Raw genomic sequence first — 17,202 nt, 5'->3', positions numbered from 1 at the left:
GTGTAGTATGACAAATAATGATGCTAAGTATCTAAAATTATTTATTGTAGGATATTTTTTGAAAGACTGGAATTTAAAAGAAATCTCAGTAAACTGATATGCTTTCACACTTCTGAATGTACTATCACCTAGAAACAAATGGTAAAATAAATATGTCAGATTAGTGAGAATAATATATTTTGATTGCAACAAACATTTGTCAAAGTTTGTATAGGCTTAAGTATAGGCTGGATGGCATATGAATGGATATAGAACTGTCTTGAACATGATACTCAACAGTAGTTCCTTCAGATTGGAATAAAATATTGTATAGGGTGACTCAGAAAGATTGGTGGAGGCCTATGAATGGCTTTAGGGGGGAAAAACAACTTAATAGGGATATAATAGCACTCTCCAAATACCTGAATGAACACCACATAAAAGTCAGGATCAGTTTTCTCATTCCAGAGTGCAACAGATGATATAATAGATTTAAGCTATAGGAAGACAGATTCAAAATAAATTTTGGTAGGAATATTAAATGCTGTTTGATGATGAAACTAACTACCCAGAGAGATGGTTGTTTCTTTGGATGTGTTCCAGTAGATAATTAGAAATCACTTTTTCTGAAACAGTTTAATTTGGATGCCTGCATTAACCAAAGGTTATAAATAATGATTTAAATATTCAGCTTTATAATTCTGAAGGGGCCTGTATATGCTATATAAACAGTACTCTAAACAGCATTATTAAAGTAGATTTTACTTGATTTGGAAGAAATCTGAATTTCAGTATTCAGAGAATCAGAGATTATTCACAGGTTGAATTCCTACATGTAGGATAGCCACTGACCTTGGTTTCCTGAAAATAACATTTCCTATCCAATCTCCAAAAACTACTCATCTATCTTCTGTGAAGGAAAGTTGGTTCTGTTAGAAACTTTATTTGAAATATTTACATCAAATTGGCTTTGACCTGTGATTTATGTATATTTTCCCCATCAGTTAATAAACATGATGCATGTATCCCCTCTCCTTTTGAGACCTGTGTGTTATAAAGCATTATATTGAGCACGTGGGCCTGCAGAAGGGTTTGCAAACTATGTCTATAGTTTTAATCCTGAGCAGCATATAATTATATTAATCAACTACTCAAATTATTCTACTTATTCTCAAAGAAGTGGTTCATGTTGAATTATGCCAAAATGCTTTCCTTATGATCAGGAGGTAGGTTGTAATAGATATGTTCAAACATTTCCAAGTACTACATTGCTGCATGTATGAATAAGTGAACTGAGGCTACAGAAGCAACCGTCATCTGTTTTTAAATATTTGAAAAGGGTCAACATTCCATATCGTATATTTCCATATTTGTTCTTTATAATTTTATGAATTTTCCTTATTCATTAAGGACTTGTAAATTCAGTTCTGGAAAATAATTACATTCTATGTTTTTAATCAGTTAATATAATAAAATATAAAATTCTTGTCTTATTTATTCATTATGAGATTTCTGACATACCAGACTTTTAATCACAATCTCTAAATACTTCTTGGCAATGTTACTGTTATGTTATTCTTCATTTTATAGTTGTGCATCTTTCTCCTGTTTCAAATTGGCTATGTGTTACAATAACTGTTACATTCTTATTTATTTTCTTTAATCTGTTTCTTTCTCTTTTATTTTACCATGAAAAATATTTAACTGGTCTCCTGAAGTACACAAGTGAAGCTTCTCTACTTGTACAAATTTGGTTAAAGGTACACTATGTCCTACTGAATTTATAGAAATTATTCAACCAACTCCTGACAATCATTATTTGATGTCATAACAGTAATCACTGTAATATTTGCAGCATATAATAAAAAGAAGATATTCCCGTCCCAGGTTGCTGATGCCAGCTCAGTTTACAGGATTGGATATATTTGATTATCCTAGCATATGGAATTATTCACCTTTTAATTAGGAGAATCACTGAGAGAAACTATGCAAAAGAAGAAAGCTGGATAAGAATCCATAGTTTCAAAATGCAAGATAGTCTTCCCAATTCGTTATCATGCATATTTAAGAAAGTGCAGAATAAGGAAAATGAACACAAGATATGCAAAACCAGTTAATGTTCAACCTGTCAGTGGATTGCAGGATAATTACTTAGCACTAGGTACACTTTGTTCATTATACAAATTAAAAAATGAAAAAAATAGTATACCCTTTCCCCCAACCACGTAGAAAAGCACTTAAAGTTCAAAGGTAAAGCTTGGCACACTCCAAATACGAAATGATTTACTTTACATGCAGCAAAATATACAAGAATTGTTATTTTTTCCCTTAAACAAACTTAATTCATTATATTTGCTTGGCACAATTGCTATTCAGTTTAAAAAAATAGTTGAAAAATACTGAAACTGACCTGAATTCAAGTATTACGGTTTCTTCAACAGAAACATTATCAATGCAATAAAACATCACACGGAATATATTGAAATATAACTCCTTCTCACTTGGTTGTTTTTGTTTGTTTTTAATCCCCTTGTTTTGTTTTTCTATACAGTTTTAATGCCAGCACAATTCACACATTTTATTCAAATTTAATATTATTGCATTGTTTTTGCATATCTTGTGGAACAGAAAATGCAAAGAGTTACTGATTCCCCTTTCAAAAGCAGAGACAGTGATTTATTTTTGCACTCAAATCACCCCAGATAAAGCTCTCCTTCAATTGTAACCAGGAAATGGAGAACTGTATCAGTTGCACACTTTCAGTTGTGTATTCACTTGCTCACTCATTCACCCAGTCCTGCTCATTCGTTCACACATTGCAAATATACCTAGTACTATAAAGAATCCAAATCAATCATTCATATGTGCAAGATTATATCAAGTGCATTGCCTACTATCTTTAAATTATAAAACAACAACAAAAAAGGAAATTTTCATTACTTCAAATAAAATTACAAAGTCTGGTATACATTATGATTGGCAAAACTTCTAATATCATTAGCTTCTACCAAATGTCAGTGGAGGAAAACAAAAACAAAAAAATAAATCAATGTTAAACATTTGTGAAGGTGAAAAACAAAAAGGCAGGTGATTACAAACTCTGTAAACACTCCATCCCTCTCCCTTAAAAATAAAATACAATAAAATAAAATATCCAAAAATAAAAATTGGAACATGCTCTCAAGAAAATATTAAATAGCAAGAACAAAGATCTACATAAGCCCATCACCACCTCTCTTAGAAATGGGCGGGTTGCCTGAACTCCTTTTGACAGAGCTGGCTTCATGCTCTTGGAGCCATTGGCACAGCTAACTGTCTTGAACTCAATTTGGCAGAGATGACTGCCTGAGCTCTGATTGATTGGCAGAGAAGACTGCCTGGGAGTCTCTGCATTTCCATCAAGAAACATCTGCAATATTGCCACCTGCATCTCCTATCTTGCAACTTCTGCTTCCTTCTCCCCAGCAACGTGTGGGATCTGTTGCAGAAGTCTATTCCACTTGTAGATCAGAAGGGTCTTGGCTTTATGGAGACAGTGAGGCTCATACAGAACATGTGCAAAATGATTCCTTTTTGTACAAGCAGAATTGAAAGACACCCGCTTGATACAGTGTCCTTTTGGCTACGGCCATCCACAGGAAGTTGAGGTTTTCCTTCACATTCAGGAAGCAGCTGTTGTTCCTTGTGCAGGGACTGAAAAAAGAAGGGAGCTGACACACTGCCTTTTACTTCTCCTGATTCTTCCTTCATGGACACATGCTGGGGTTCTATATTCACTCCTGAAAAACTCTTTTACACCACCCAACTCTGCAATTCTTCCCGACAGAAATAAATGAAGAATGCTGTTCTGGTTACTCCTGGTCACGAGAACAGTGAGGCACTTCTGAAACAAACCCATTAGGAACATTGAAACAAATTAAAAAAACAGCATCACTTTCAGCTTCAGCAACTACAGGTTGCTGATATAAATCCTGGTATCCTTAGATTCCTCTTGACTTTTCCTAGAATCTGGGTTTTGGGCTGCTTCTGCTTCTTCGCCCATACAGTCCTGCCCTGGGTCCCTGCAGTTAACAAAAGGCAAGAGGTTGCCATTGGGGCTTGGTTTGCTGTTACCATTGAGAATGTTGTCCGCAGCATTCTCCATCTCTTCTATTGTCAAGTCACAGGCATCAGCTAGTTCTTGGGTGGTAACCTCAATGAACTTTGGATCTTGAGCAAACTGCACCAGTCCTTCCGAAATCAAGACCTTTCATAATCCAGGACATCAAAAACAAGGAACAAAAGTAGATATCAGTATTAATATCACTGTTATAGCAAGGATCAAAGAAATCAGTGAAAGAAAACAAAATACAAAACACTTGATAAATAAAATTTAGGGAGATGAATTTATAACTGCAAATTCAAAAAAGTCCAGTGAAATTGTTTTATATAAAAATCACAATTGAATCCCTGTCTTTAATTGTCAGATACTGGATATGTGGCTATGAAAGTGGAGATGCAAGATGCAATCTATTTTACTTTTCTGCTAGCGTATTTTTTCTCTCTTTGAAACTTAATAAAATTGAAAAAATAATTAGTGAAAAACCTTGGCAGTTATATTGCCTTTGTTCTGAAGCCCATTCCTCTTCCAAAAATTCTTTGAAGAGTGGGGACTTCTGGAACTGAGGTCAGAAATTGTTTGAATGAGATGATAACAATGAAGACATCACTTTATTCCACTTGCTAGGTTTTAAAAAAATCCCTCGTGTTGTTAGAAGTTATATGTTTTGTTTTGTTTGCCAATTTTTATAGCAGGGACTGAGAAGAATAATTTTTTTTCACATTGTAAACTAATGTAACACCAAGAAATCTGGCTATAGTAAAAGTGCAGTGGTTAACTGACTGGTTCTAAGTCATCCAACTAGACTGGTGTGTATTGGAGATTTAGTTTTAACTGACAAAAGTTAAAATATTTTAATCACATTAATTATTTACCTTGGGCCAGTCCATTTCTATTGGCAAGCATTCTGTCTGTACTGAATTATTTCTTTCCATATATTTATTAATGCTATTAGGAAAAAATATCAGGTAAAAACTGAAGTTTCTAGCTAAAGGGTCTTCAAACTTCGCAAATCACTTGTGGACTTCAACTCCGAGAATTCCTGAGCTAACATGACTAGAAGAGGAATTCTGGGAGTTGAAGTCCACAAGTCTTAGAGCTGTCAAGTTTGAAGACCCCTCTTCTACCTGATGAATGGGACTAAGAATCTTGCCTTCCTGAAATGAGTTTTCTCCAGATACATTGAAAGTATGAGTTCCAACTATGGCTGTAGTCCTATCTATCTGGCTACTTCGATCTTGCAGACTTAGCGTGCTCTGTGTTCCTTTGATTAAACAATACCATCTCCCAGGACCACAAAAGCATGCCTTCTCTGTAGTAGCACTACTGTGCTTTTGCTTATCCAGGGCGTTAATGAGGGAGAATGAGACCTCTTCTTTCCATTTGGTCTTCAGGTTTGTCAACTTTTATCTTTTATTATCTTATTGTAATTTCTTTGGTTGATCAGTCAGTTGCCCAGAATCTTTGTGGGTCAGGCAGCATGCATGTTTGATAAGAAGCTTATTAAAGTTACCAACTTAAGGAATAATTAGTTAAGTACATCTTACTGTTTGTTTATATTTTCATCATATATATTTATGTGTGTGCACGTGTATAATGATTTATTAGTGCTTATCTTAAAATTCACATGTGGGAGCTTGCTCTTAAGTTTACAACTATAACTGACATCAACTTACCGCTTCAACAAGGCTGTTGGCACTACCGTGGAATTGCCTGCCACACACTCTTGTCTGACTGGGAACTATAAGGGAGACTGGCCTGGCCTTTCGGGTGCTGCTAGAGCTGGTGCTATCACAATATGAGGAGCTGCAATATATTGATGGGAAGCTATTATTGAGTTTCTCATTGGATTCCGCCTCATCAGGCCACAATCCTTTATCATGTTGCTGTGGCCAGTCTTGTGTACAATGTGTTGCAGAGTGTGTGGAATAGGGTCGAGAAGATCTAATTGATGAATGAATACTTCGAAGAGGACTCCGACCTGCAGCTGCTAGTGCCTGTAGACAGAGAACATGATAAATTAGTATGTCAGCAATATGGTGATTCAGAACAAGGGGGGAAATGAACCAAATATTTTTGAAAAAAGTTCACCTTAACTTGGAAGCTGGCTATAGTTGGATAATGATATTCCTTTAATCTGCTGGTCTGTATTTCATACTGACAATGTCCTCAATCTTATAGAAAACTAGAACATGGATCAAATAGATCAACAGATGATACTGTTAATATGGTTCTGCACTACATTCTACAACACCTTGAATCTCCAAATACCTATTCAAGGGTTCTCTTTGTAGATTTTAGTTCAGCATTCAATACCATCATTCTAGACATTCGTCTAACTAAACTAAACCATCTAGCGGTACCCTAACACACTTGTAAGTGGATCATAAACTTCCTAACAAACAGGAAGCAGCAGGTGAAGCTAGGCAGAATCGCATCTGATTCCTGTACAATTAGCACAGTCCCCCCACCCCCAAGGCTGTGTGCTTTCCCCACTTCACTTCTCCCTATATACATATGACTGCATCTCAAACCATCCATCCATTAAACTACTGAAGTTTCAGATGATACCACTCTGATTGGTCTCATTCGAGACAACCACGAATCCGCATACAGATGGGAGGTTTTACCAGTTGCCTCTTGGTGCGACTGGAACAATCTGGAACTGAACTCACTCAAAACCATAGAAATGGTGGTAGACTTTAGGAGAAATCCTTCCATACTGCCACTTCTTACAATACTAGACAACACAGTATCAACAGTAGAGACCTTCAAATTTCTAGGTTCTATCATATCTCAAGACCTAAAATGGACACCTAATATCAAAAATGTCATCAAAAAAGCACAACAAAGAATGTTCTTTCTGCACCAACTGAGAAAGCTCAAACAGCCCAAGGAGCTGCTGATACAGTTCTACAAAGGAATGATTGGGTCTGTCATCTGCACCTCTGTAACTCTGGTTTGGCTCTGCAACCCAACAAGACAGACACAGACTTCAACGGAAAGTTAGAACAACAGAAAAAACTATTGCTACCAACCTGACTTCAATTGAGGACCTGTATAATGCTCGAGTCAAAAATAGGGCTGTGAAAATATTTACGGACAACACACATCCTAGACATAAACTGTTTCAACTTCTACGTTCAAAATGACGTTATAGAGCACTGCACACCAGAACAACCAGACACAAGAATAGTTTTTTTCTGAACACCATCACTCTGCTAAACAAATAATTTCCTTAACACTGTCAAACTACTTACTAAATATGCATTACTATTACTAATTATCTACTCATCCTTCCTTTCACCCATCTCCTTCCACTTATGACTGCATGAATGTAACTTTGTTGCTTGTATTCTTATGATTTTTTAAATTGTTTACTAGTATAATTTGACTTGATTCAAACACTTACTATTATGTTTCCTAGTATGATTTGATTGCTTATTTGTACCCTTTGACTACTATTAAGTGTTATACTTATGATTCTTCATGAATATTTTTTCTTTTTAAGAACACAGAGAGCATTTGCACCAAAACAAATTCCTTGTGTGTCCAATGACACTTGGCCAATAAAGAATTCTATTCTATTCTATTCTATTCTATTCTATTCTATTCTATTCTATTCTATTCTATTCTATTCTATTACGAAACTTTAACAAAAAATGAATGTCTGCTCTTCACCTATTTGTAAGTTGAAACTTGCTAATTGAACAAAGATAATACATGGTTCTCATCATTCTTGTGTATAGCATAATGGCATTTAGAATTTGATGGACAGTTTAATGGATTTTAAGATAATTTACATATACTTTATATGTAGGAGTGATTCTATCATTGTTTTGGGAATAGAGAAAAGTACCATTCATCTGAAGCTCTAGTGTGCTTGCTGGGAAGTTGTGTTTGGATAAACTAGCACCTCCACATGATATGTAGATAATCACCATGATTTCTGTGACAGATTATTATAACAAATATTTCTCATTGCATTGTTTTAAGACATTGTAACATCATGCCCTATTTTAAATTATCCAATTCCATGATTTTATTATATTCTCTGGCCAATATAAAGTAAATATAGAGTGAAAATTGCAGCATAAAATTTGCCCATATAAGATGATAGCCATATGAGATATTGCATTTCTGCATCAATAATTATTATCTAGTAATGTGAGAAGTGAAAAACTCACTGGAAGGTAGTTTAGTTTTTAAACCAATAGTTGATTAATAAAAATCAGACTTAGGCTTCAACTTTGATCAGATCTGCTTGAAATAGTGCTGTGTTAATGGAGCAATATAGCAGTTGGGCTGGAGTTTAGCCTCCAAAAAGCTTTGATGGCTACTGGGTTCCAAATATCTAATAGTCTATCTTTAGCTTAAAAAAAATGAATAGATAAAGATTTCCCCTGGACATTGTTAATGACATCCCATCTTATGCCACTCAATCTGTTACAAGAAGGTCAATCTGTAAATTCTGCGAAAGGTTGTATTTAAGTATTAAAATACTGTGTTATCAGATTTGGTAGCTGGAAGAGAAAATTATCACTTCAAAAGCAGACTTTTTCTTTTTTCCCCCTCTTCACTGTGCAAAATCCTATCCAAACCCTGATTTGGGTTTCATGCAATAAACACTCTTTATATTTTTCTTCATGAGCTATAGTAAACTTTGTCTCTGAAAACATCTCAGTCTTCCAGGTGGGTAACATTTTTTAGATAAGTGATTCAGTTAAATCTGTTGTATTAAGAAATGACATCTTTAAGACTCTTACAGTACTTATCAAGAAACAAATATATTATGGCATGGGTGTTTGTAGCTACAGTCCATTTCATCACATGCAGTTGATACCATAATATTTTGTTTGTTTTCAATTTTTTATATCTCTTGTGCTATTGGGAATTTGCTTTAGGAAAATAAGTCATCAAATATAAAGGAAGATCTTACCCACAGTCTTCAATCACTTTTCCAATTCTATAGAACAGAATTCAGTAGTGATATTTTAAGCAGATAGCTTATTATTTATAATATTAATTTGATGTTACTTTCACTAATAAACTTTTTATTAGATGTATACTTTGAACATTAGATACATATATCTTATTAAATACATACATTCAGGTCAGAAAATTAACCATACCACTTATAATCAAAAGATCAGATTGTGTACCTTATTTTTTAAATGCAATATGATTCAAAAAATAGCTGTTTCTAGATGCAAATACTCACCTGGTGATGTACTAGACGCAAAGGTAATATTGTTTTCTGGGGAACACCTGCAGTCTGATTTTTCTGTCTCTTTAGACACTCCAGATGAAAGGATGCTCTTCGACCTAGAAAGCCAATTGCACAGTATGAAAACAGATTAGTCCAACTGCATAATCACTGAAAAGAGCATTAACCTATGAAGCAGACATGGGTACTAAATACAGGTAACCTTTGACTTACAACTAGTCACTTAAGCAACTGTTTGAAATTACAATGGACCTCCACAGAGCTATTATATAATTTCAGAATTCTGATGGCTGCTTCCCCCCACGGTCATCTGATTGCACTTTGGATGCTTGACAACTAGCCTTCATTTATGACTGTTTGCAGTGTCCTGCGTCTTGTGACTGAAATCAGCATTGACTCCTAGTTGCTGGCAAAAAATGGCCACTGGGTTTGTTTAATGGCCATGGGGTTTGTTTAATAACCATAGTGTTTGCTTATTGACCACTGCAAAAACATAGTAAAATTGGTGCACTATCACACTGTGATCTACTTAACAACCAGCTTATGACTAGACTTATGACTATAATCCTGGGCTCAATTATGATCTTATGTTGAAATATCATTCTTCCCTTGTATCACTGATAGGACTCTGTTACTTACAGTAAGAACTTTTCAACTAAAAGGGTATTGCCATATTCTACAGTTAAGGCTTCTGTTGATATTTTTAGCCCAATTCTCTTAAATAAACGTGAGTTGAGGCAAAATAGTTCTGTGTGTGTGTGTGTGAGAGATGGCATTTGCAGAAGAAAATCAAAGGCATAGAAAAGATTAGGAATTTCCCCCTCAGCTATTGGGCTTTTATGTTAAGCTGACAAACACACAATTTGGGTTTACACAGTTCTTAATTAAACATTGTATATATTTATGTGGTCTATTTCTCATTGGGATAATAAATCTGGACTATAAGTAGAAACCTACATAGCAGAGCATTTTGCTTTTTTTAAAAAAAATGTGTATTATCTGCAAAATATGAATGTCAAAAATAATCTAGATAGGAACTCTCATTTTACAGGATTTCCCTGTAATGTATATGTTTTATAGTTTGAAGATATACAATGAAGACACAATATTTGTTTATTTGAGAACAAGGGTTAACCTATCTGAATTGCAAGTTTTAATTCAATAGCAGTTCTCAAGTAGTCGAATAATGTTTGTGATCCAGGATAAATTGACAGAATTTCAGTACATTCCAACATTCTGGCAGCTAATAGCTGAAAGCCATGAAAATATGTATCAGCTGTGTAATCTATTTCATGTTTTCAAGAAATGATAGATTTTTAATAGATTGCACAATTTTTACAATGTCAACAGTATTACTTAGTGATGAGGAATGTAGAAATCCAATCTTTGGAGATGGCTGGATGTCTTCTTTGCTCTCTGGGAGAGTTAACTGTCTGTGTTCATCATCTTGGTATGATAACCTGTAATTAAAAATGTCATGTTTTTCCAAAATATACGAATTAGCCAACATGTTGTACAGTTCTGAAAGAGGAACACAGCCTCTTCTATCAGATTTAATTAGGTTGTCAAACTATACAATGTAGGGTTAGTAGTCTAATCTTCAAATCTGCAGATTTTGCCTCTCAGTTCTGTTCCACATACCAAGCTATTACTCGTATCACAATGGAATGATGAAATATTTGAGAATGATATTTGTTGTGGTCCACCGGTGGCCTGAGGAGCTGGCAGCAAAGTCAGACACTGGGGTGGAATATGGACCAGTCCTGGAATCTGGGGAGGGCTCAGACGAGGGATCTGAGTCCAATACAGAGATGGGGGCAGGGCCATCTGAGAGTTATGTGCTGACTCTGGAGCCTCCAGAAGCTGACATCAGCAAGGCAGAGGAACAGTGGGAGCCTGTTCCAAGTGTGTGCTTGCGCAGACCTGCCAGAAGGCAAGAACAGTTAAGACAAAAGCAGTGACTCAGGAGTAAGGCTTGGAGATGATTGGCCTCTCCCATAAGACATAAAGGAGGAGCAAAATGACACGAGCCTTTGCAGGAAGCAATTTTGTTCATTCTGGTTGGTTTAAAATCTGAAGCTCTGTGTTGACTTTGTGCTCCATTTGGGCTTGTACAGCTAATTGGCAAGTTAGGCGTTGGCAGCATTTCAAGGGAGATAAAGGTGGGTGCTTATTAGCCTTATCTCGAAAGACTGGCAGACTTCTGTTGGACTATTCATAAGCTGTTTGGGACTCATTACCGGCTGTGAATGTATATCATTCACAGCTGTTGAAATAAAAAAATAAGGGTTCTGGGAAACGTACGTGATTGTTACTGTCTCAGGAAGCCTTGGTAAGAACAATATTTTAGAATGAGTTTCTTTATTTAGTTTTCAATCATTTTTCTTTTTTAAACAGCCTACCATACTAATTATACTCACAATAGTATAATTAGGAATACATTGATAATTCATTCAAAAAATTAGGAATATATTGGTATGTGGAAGCAGGTTTTTATAACCTCAAGAAATTGAATTAAATTATTATAGTCTTCTCATTATAGAGAACTTCTTATAGAAGAATTGGGGAGCTAACTAGTGGTAAAACCAGAAATAATTCCTTTATGTGTATGATATACATGTGCCTGGATTTATGACTTACCTACAGTATTTATTTTCGTACTGCAGCGCTAAATTATTAATTCAGGTAGAATGCTAAATTATGATTTGCCTACAAATACTTTACTTGCTTGTTCACTATTATTTTTTCCTATCCTTGTATATTCTATTATCAGCAAATTACAAATTAAACTATTGTATAAATATATGGAAAAAGTTACTAATATATTTCTAACCTGGAACTATTGGAAAGGCAAAACTGAATGTTGTGATTCCAATCCTAAAATTCCAAAACAACTTGCATACTACAATAGAATACTCACATTTCAGGTGATAACAAATTTGGTTCACTACAATATTCAGTTTCTTCATTTAACTGCTCATTATATGTTTCTTCCTCCTGAGGAGCTTCCTCTTCACTAACAATTGCTACTTGGCTGTCTCTGGAATAGGATCTAATAAGCAAAAAGATCAGAATGGTTTAGGGATAATGAAGAAAATGTAGAAATGCTGCAGTGGAAACACAGATTCTGTTGCATTATTTTTAAACAGATCCTGGCAAAATTAACTTACAAGAAAGATAACAATGATACATACTTTACTTAGAACAGCTTATATCCTGTGACAAAACCATAACACCATCAAACATTTACATCTGCCTATCCCTTGAAAAGGACTTGATAGGCAGACAAAAATGCCAAATCTAGTCTGAACATCTGTTGCCTATGCAACGAACCATATTAAATTTATATACCATTGGACTCCCAGTAACTCTGGGCAGCTTATAGTTGTTAAAACTTTTAAAAATGAAGAACAATATGAAAACCTAAAAACAGCATAAGACAAACGAATAACAATGACAAAGAAAATAAACCCAGAGGGGAACAAAAAGGAAGAAAGGAATATTAGTCTTTTCTTTAATAGAATAGGTATTCAGATTTTGAGGTGAACTTTATTTCAGATAGCATTATTTGGAAACCAAGATATGCCAACCCTGCCAAATTGAATTGGCCTGGCAAATGAGATACAGATCTCATGTATGGAAATTAATTTGGAAATGGGAAAGCAAGATATGAAGCATCTGCCTTAGATTTTCTGTTCACCATGCATGTCATACTTCTGAAATGGAAAATATAACAACAACAACAACAACAATAATAAACTATTTTTTTTTTGGAAAAAAAAAAACAAGTTTGAAACCTACATTGATATTCAAATGATCTGATAGTATTGCTTGGGACTCATGTATGTAATTGCATTTTATCTTGTTGATAATGTAATTTTTAAATTGCTTTGCTTCCAGAAAAACTATATACACATCTTAAACACATTTATTTTGCCATTATTGTCATCTCACTGGTATTTGGTGATTCACATGCATTACTGTGAATTAATTGAAATAACTGTCACTGTTTTATTCTGAGTTTAGGAGTAAATCAGAGGGGCAGGTGGCTAAATTATTGTTTTCCATGTATCTATTTTTTTTTGCTATTAAAAAAAAAACAAGCTAATTATAAATGCAACTGTGATTCAGAAAAACAGCACTGTGCTGTCCCAGCCAGTCTATGGGAATTGCATAGTTACTTAGGAATTATGAGCTGTCCCCTTAAGGTAATGCATCATGGTAAATGTAGTTAAAGGTATCCTGGGAAATGTAGTTCATGTCATGTGACCACATCTGTAATCCTGATTGGTCACTAGTTTGACCTGCACCCTGGCCAGACCTGCATTCTTCGACCTCTTTGAAGTGCAACAAGAAAAACTTCCCATTACCGTATCAACATGCCATGGAGCAAGAAGAACGGCGGGGAGGAGAGCTACTGGACTATGCATAGAGTCATTGGATGGAAGGTTCCCGGTTCCCACTGCCACCCGTGTTTGAATGCCGAACGACCACAGTCAGATCATGACACCTGAGTTCATAAGTAGCATGCCTCACCTACAGCACCTGGCTCATTACTTTCCTGCTCTAGATCCGGAGGCTGATATCCTACTCTTGCTGCCCCATGTGCCTTTCTCTTCTCCGAATCATTTGGCAGCCCTGTAGATGGCCCAGTGGCCATCAAATCTCCACTAGGATGGGGGATCGTAGGAATTGTCAGTGTCAACCAGATGCAGACTCTAACCCAGGCAAATGCCTCAGCACCATCCAGTCCAACAACCTTTCGACGCCCTTTAGCACCATCGAAAACAAGAATGCCGTTCCAGAATAAATGGCTGCCAACAACCACCAGACACCCTTTGACACCGTGGAAGCAAGAGTACCATTCCAGTCCTAAAAGGCCGCCAGAAGCAACCACCAAACTTTCACCTTTGCCTCCAAGACTACCTGTCAACCCTAAAAGGCCTCCAGAAGCGACCTCCAGACTTTCACCTTTGCTACCAAGAGTATCTGTACACCCTAAAAGGCTGCCAGAGGTGACCAGCAGACTTGCACCAAGAGGCCAAACTTGAAGATTGAACCTCAAGCTTTGCATGCTTTGCTCTGTTTGATGCTTTATTAATGTTTACTGTTTTTCTTAGTTATATAGCTGTTTTTTTTAGTTATATAGTTATATGCTATTAATAGTATTACTGTTTACTGCTTATCTTAGTTTATAGTTAATTCTTTTTTCTTCTTTTCTCTTAATAGTGGAATTTACAATTCCAGGCGGGGAGTGTGCTGTCCCAACCAGTCTTTGGGAATTGGATAGTTACTTAGGAATTATAAACTGTCCCCTTAAGGGAATGTATCATGGTAAATGTAGTTAAAGGTATCCTGGGAAATGTAGTTCATGTCACGTGACCACCTCTGTAATCCTGATTGGTCACTAGTTTGACCCTCGAGGGTTTGGGGGAAGTTTTCCTCATTCTTTGTCTGAACTCTCTAACTCATGGCACCTTCTTTCTGTCGCTACGAGATGGGTTAGGAGATAACCATCTTTTACTACAAGGCAGATATACAAAGGATTGGTCATTAAAGAAGAACTTTGTCACACACGTGAGTTATGAGGATACTTGATGAACCAATAAATGTTCTTTGTTATGGATGTCTTACTGAGTTATCTCTCTGCATCTGTACAGTTTATAAATCCACCTCTGTACAGGATACAGAAAAAGCACAGGAAGAAAAAAAATGACCCCTGCCACTGTTCCAAACAGACTACCAATTCACATAACAGCATTCCGGTAATGATTATTTTTTTATTGATTAGAATGTATATAGCTACCAGATGTGTGTAATCATGACTCTAGGTGGCAGTATATCAAATAAATACCAAGCAAAAAAACATTTGAGTACAGTTAAGAGGCCATAAGAAGTAATGCAATCCATAGGCAACGTATCAACAACACATAGACAGAGTCAATCAATCCCTGTATTTTGCTTCCCAGAAAACAGGATCATCTGTCATTCTGACCAAGTATCTAAAAGAGGAAATGTTCTTTTAAAGCTTTCTGCATGGTGAAGAGAATTGGACTATCTGGGCTTTGAGTGGGGTGGGGTCAGGTAGGGATTATTCCAAAGTGAAGACATTGCCATAAAAAGACATTGCCATAAACATGTCCATCCTGTGACAAGAAGTGGGATAGACCCAAAGGCTAGGGACAAGTGGTCCTGCAAATAAGTTGTTAAGATTGTACATAACTTGTAGTTTGACCATAACATTAACAATTATTCGATGTAATGCATTTTGGATAAGTAATCCGCAAAATTATTCTAAGTTTGTTGTTTACATTAGCAACAAACCTCTTATTTATCTGTGTTACAGCAGTATTGTTCTCCTCCTTCACTACACCTGAAAACTAAAATTTAACATGATTTGATAAATGAATTTTTATATGAAATATAGATGAACAGCAAGATTACCTCCCTCCCTAGTGTTTCATAATAACGTATCGTAATTCATTGGGAAAGCATGGAAAGAAAAAAAGAAGACAATCAGGAATAGAGATGGAAAGAAGGAAAGTAAGTGGTATTTTTTGATTGCTATAGTTTTGCAGAGTAAGGTAGAAATCCGGAGCACAGATCTATTTGCCTAGCCTTTTAAAATTATGCTTCAGAAAACGGCAAACATAAGTCATGTTCCCTTGCTATGAACTGATGCAATCTCATCAAAAATAAAATATTAACAACAATATTTCCTAATATTTCCTATTAAACAATATGATTTTAAAAATAATTAAACTACAGAGGATCTCAATATGACATTTTACATGAATTTTCCTCAGTACAGTATACTAAACAATCCACCTAATTGTTAAGGGTGGTTTCTGCCAGTTTAAAGTAAATGTTTCAAATTAATTAAATGGTCAGATTTAGACATCCAAAGCATTTCAGCAATACTTTTTCAGCAATCCCAGTTTCATCTCAATATGATAAGCATTAATCCCCTTAAATCTTCTTTTCAATGCCTAGTTTGTCAGGATTGAAAGAGGGCAAGAACAAGGACTCTTTGGTTTTATTTACCTACAAGTTGAATTTACCATAAAATATTTTTTGTTTTATCTATCAAAAAGATATTAGGTCTTTCATCAATTTCTAGGATGCAGTGTTTATTCATTGCCAATTATTATTTTCCTCTTCCTACATGGCCTAACCCTATTTATTCTGAAGGGTCACAGTAATGAGGGTTGAAAAACACCCAGAAAGAAAAATAAAATGAAGCTTTTAAATAGACACAGATTGATCTTGTTATATTTTTTATGCTTTACTTTTCATATTTAATTATATCACACATATCCTCAACATTTGCTTTTTATACTGAATATTTTAAAAGAACTTATGGGCACAAAGACCTCATAATGGATGGTTAATATTAGATCAGATTAAAAAGTACTATCTTGCATATGCTTAATTATCTCACAGAATTAACTAACAAAAAATATTGGGATGACTCTGCTCCTAGAGGACAATCTCTTCTTCCAGGAGTACTCTGGATCAGTGGTCATCAACTGGTGGTCCATGGCCCACTGGTGTCCACGAGAAAATTTTGGTGGTCCACAGAGAAATGTCACCCCCAGAGTACCCTCAAAGCAATTAATCCAGGCTGCGCAGGAACACAAGGCTGCGCCGCCTACATGGCCTACGGGAACCCTCCCCGCCCATTCACTTCTTACCTGGCAAACTTGCCTGCTAAGTTGCTATTTCTCCTTTTTTTTCTGATCATCAGCTGTTCTGCTATACCGGGAGATTTAGATTGGCTAGAAAGCAGAAAATCGTTGGATTTGTTGCTTTCTGGCTAATCTTTAGATCTTCAGCTCTGCTTTTTAGGACTGAAGCTTCTATTTGTCAGTGCAGACTCAGGTAGCCGATGACAGAT

At 35.7% G+C, this 17,202-nt stretch overlaps 1 protein-coding gene and 1 long non-coding RNA gene across 13 annotated transcripts in view; one reads left to right on the top strand and one right to left on the bottom strand.

Moving 5' to 3' along the window:
- The window catches only part of LOC148125668 (uncharacterized), a 99,544-nt gene that overhangs the window by 11,252 nt on the left and 71,090 nt on the right, over nt 1–17,202 (top strand). Inside the window, exon 3 of one of the 3 annotated variants that reach the window (XR_015743919.1) lies at nt 9,375–9,553. The exons of the other annotated variants lie outside the window; for them this stretch is intronic. This is a non-coding gene — a long non-coding RNA (uncharacterized LOC148125668). Of the gene's footprint in view, nt 1–9,374; nt 9,554–17,202 lie in introns of those variants that run through there. 3 annotated transcript variants of the gene reach the window in all.
- CACNA1C (calcium voltage-gated channel subunit alpha1 C) overlaps nt 907–17,202 on the bottom strand; it is a 424,790-nt gene continuing 408,494 nt past the window's right edge. For all 10 annotated transcript variants that reach the window (XM_087935069.1, XM_087935074.1, XM_087935071.1 and 7 more), the window contains 5 exons: nt 12,226–12,357; nt 10,662–10,765; nt 9,300–9,403; nt 5,755–6,075; nt 907–4,225 (listed from right to left, as the gene is read on the bottom strand). In XM_087935069.1, the coding sequence (XP_087791195.1) occupies nt 3,929–4,225; nt 5,755–6,075; nt 9,300–9,403; nt 10,662–10,765; nt 12,226–12,357 (958 nt within the window). In that variant the 3' untranslated portion in view covers nt 907–3,928. The remainder of the gene's footprint in view (nt 4,226–5,754; nt 6,076–9,299; nt 9,404–10,661; nt 10,766–12,225; nt 12,358–17,202) is intronic.

The sequence above is a fragment of the Pseudonaja textilis genome, chromosome 5 (genome assembly GCF_049901715.1).
Source record: "Pseudonaja textilis isolate UNSWEBS1 chromosome 5, rPseTex1.2, whole genome shotgun sequence".
Lineage (NCBI taxonomy): Eukaryota > Metazoa > Chordata > Lepidosauria > Squamata > Elapidae > Pseudonaja > Pseudonaja textilis.
This window is presented reverse-complemented; position numbering and strand designations above follow the sequence as displayed.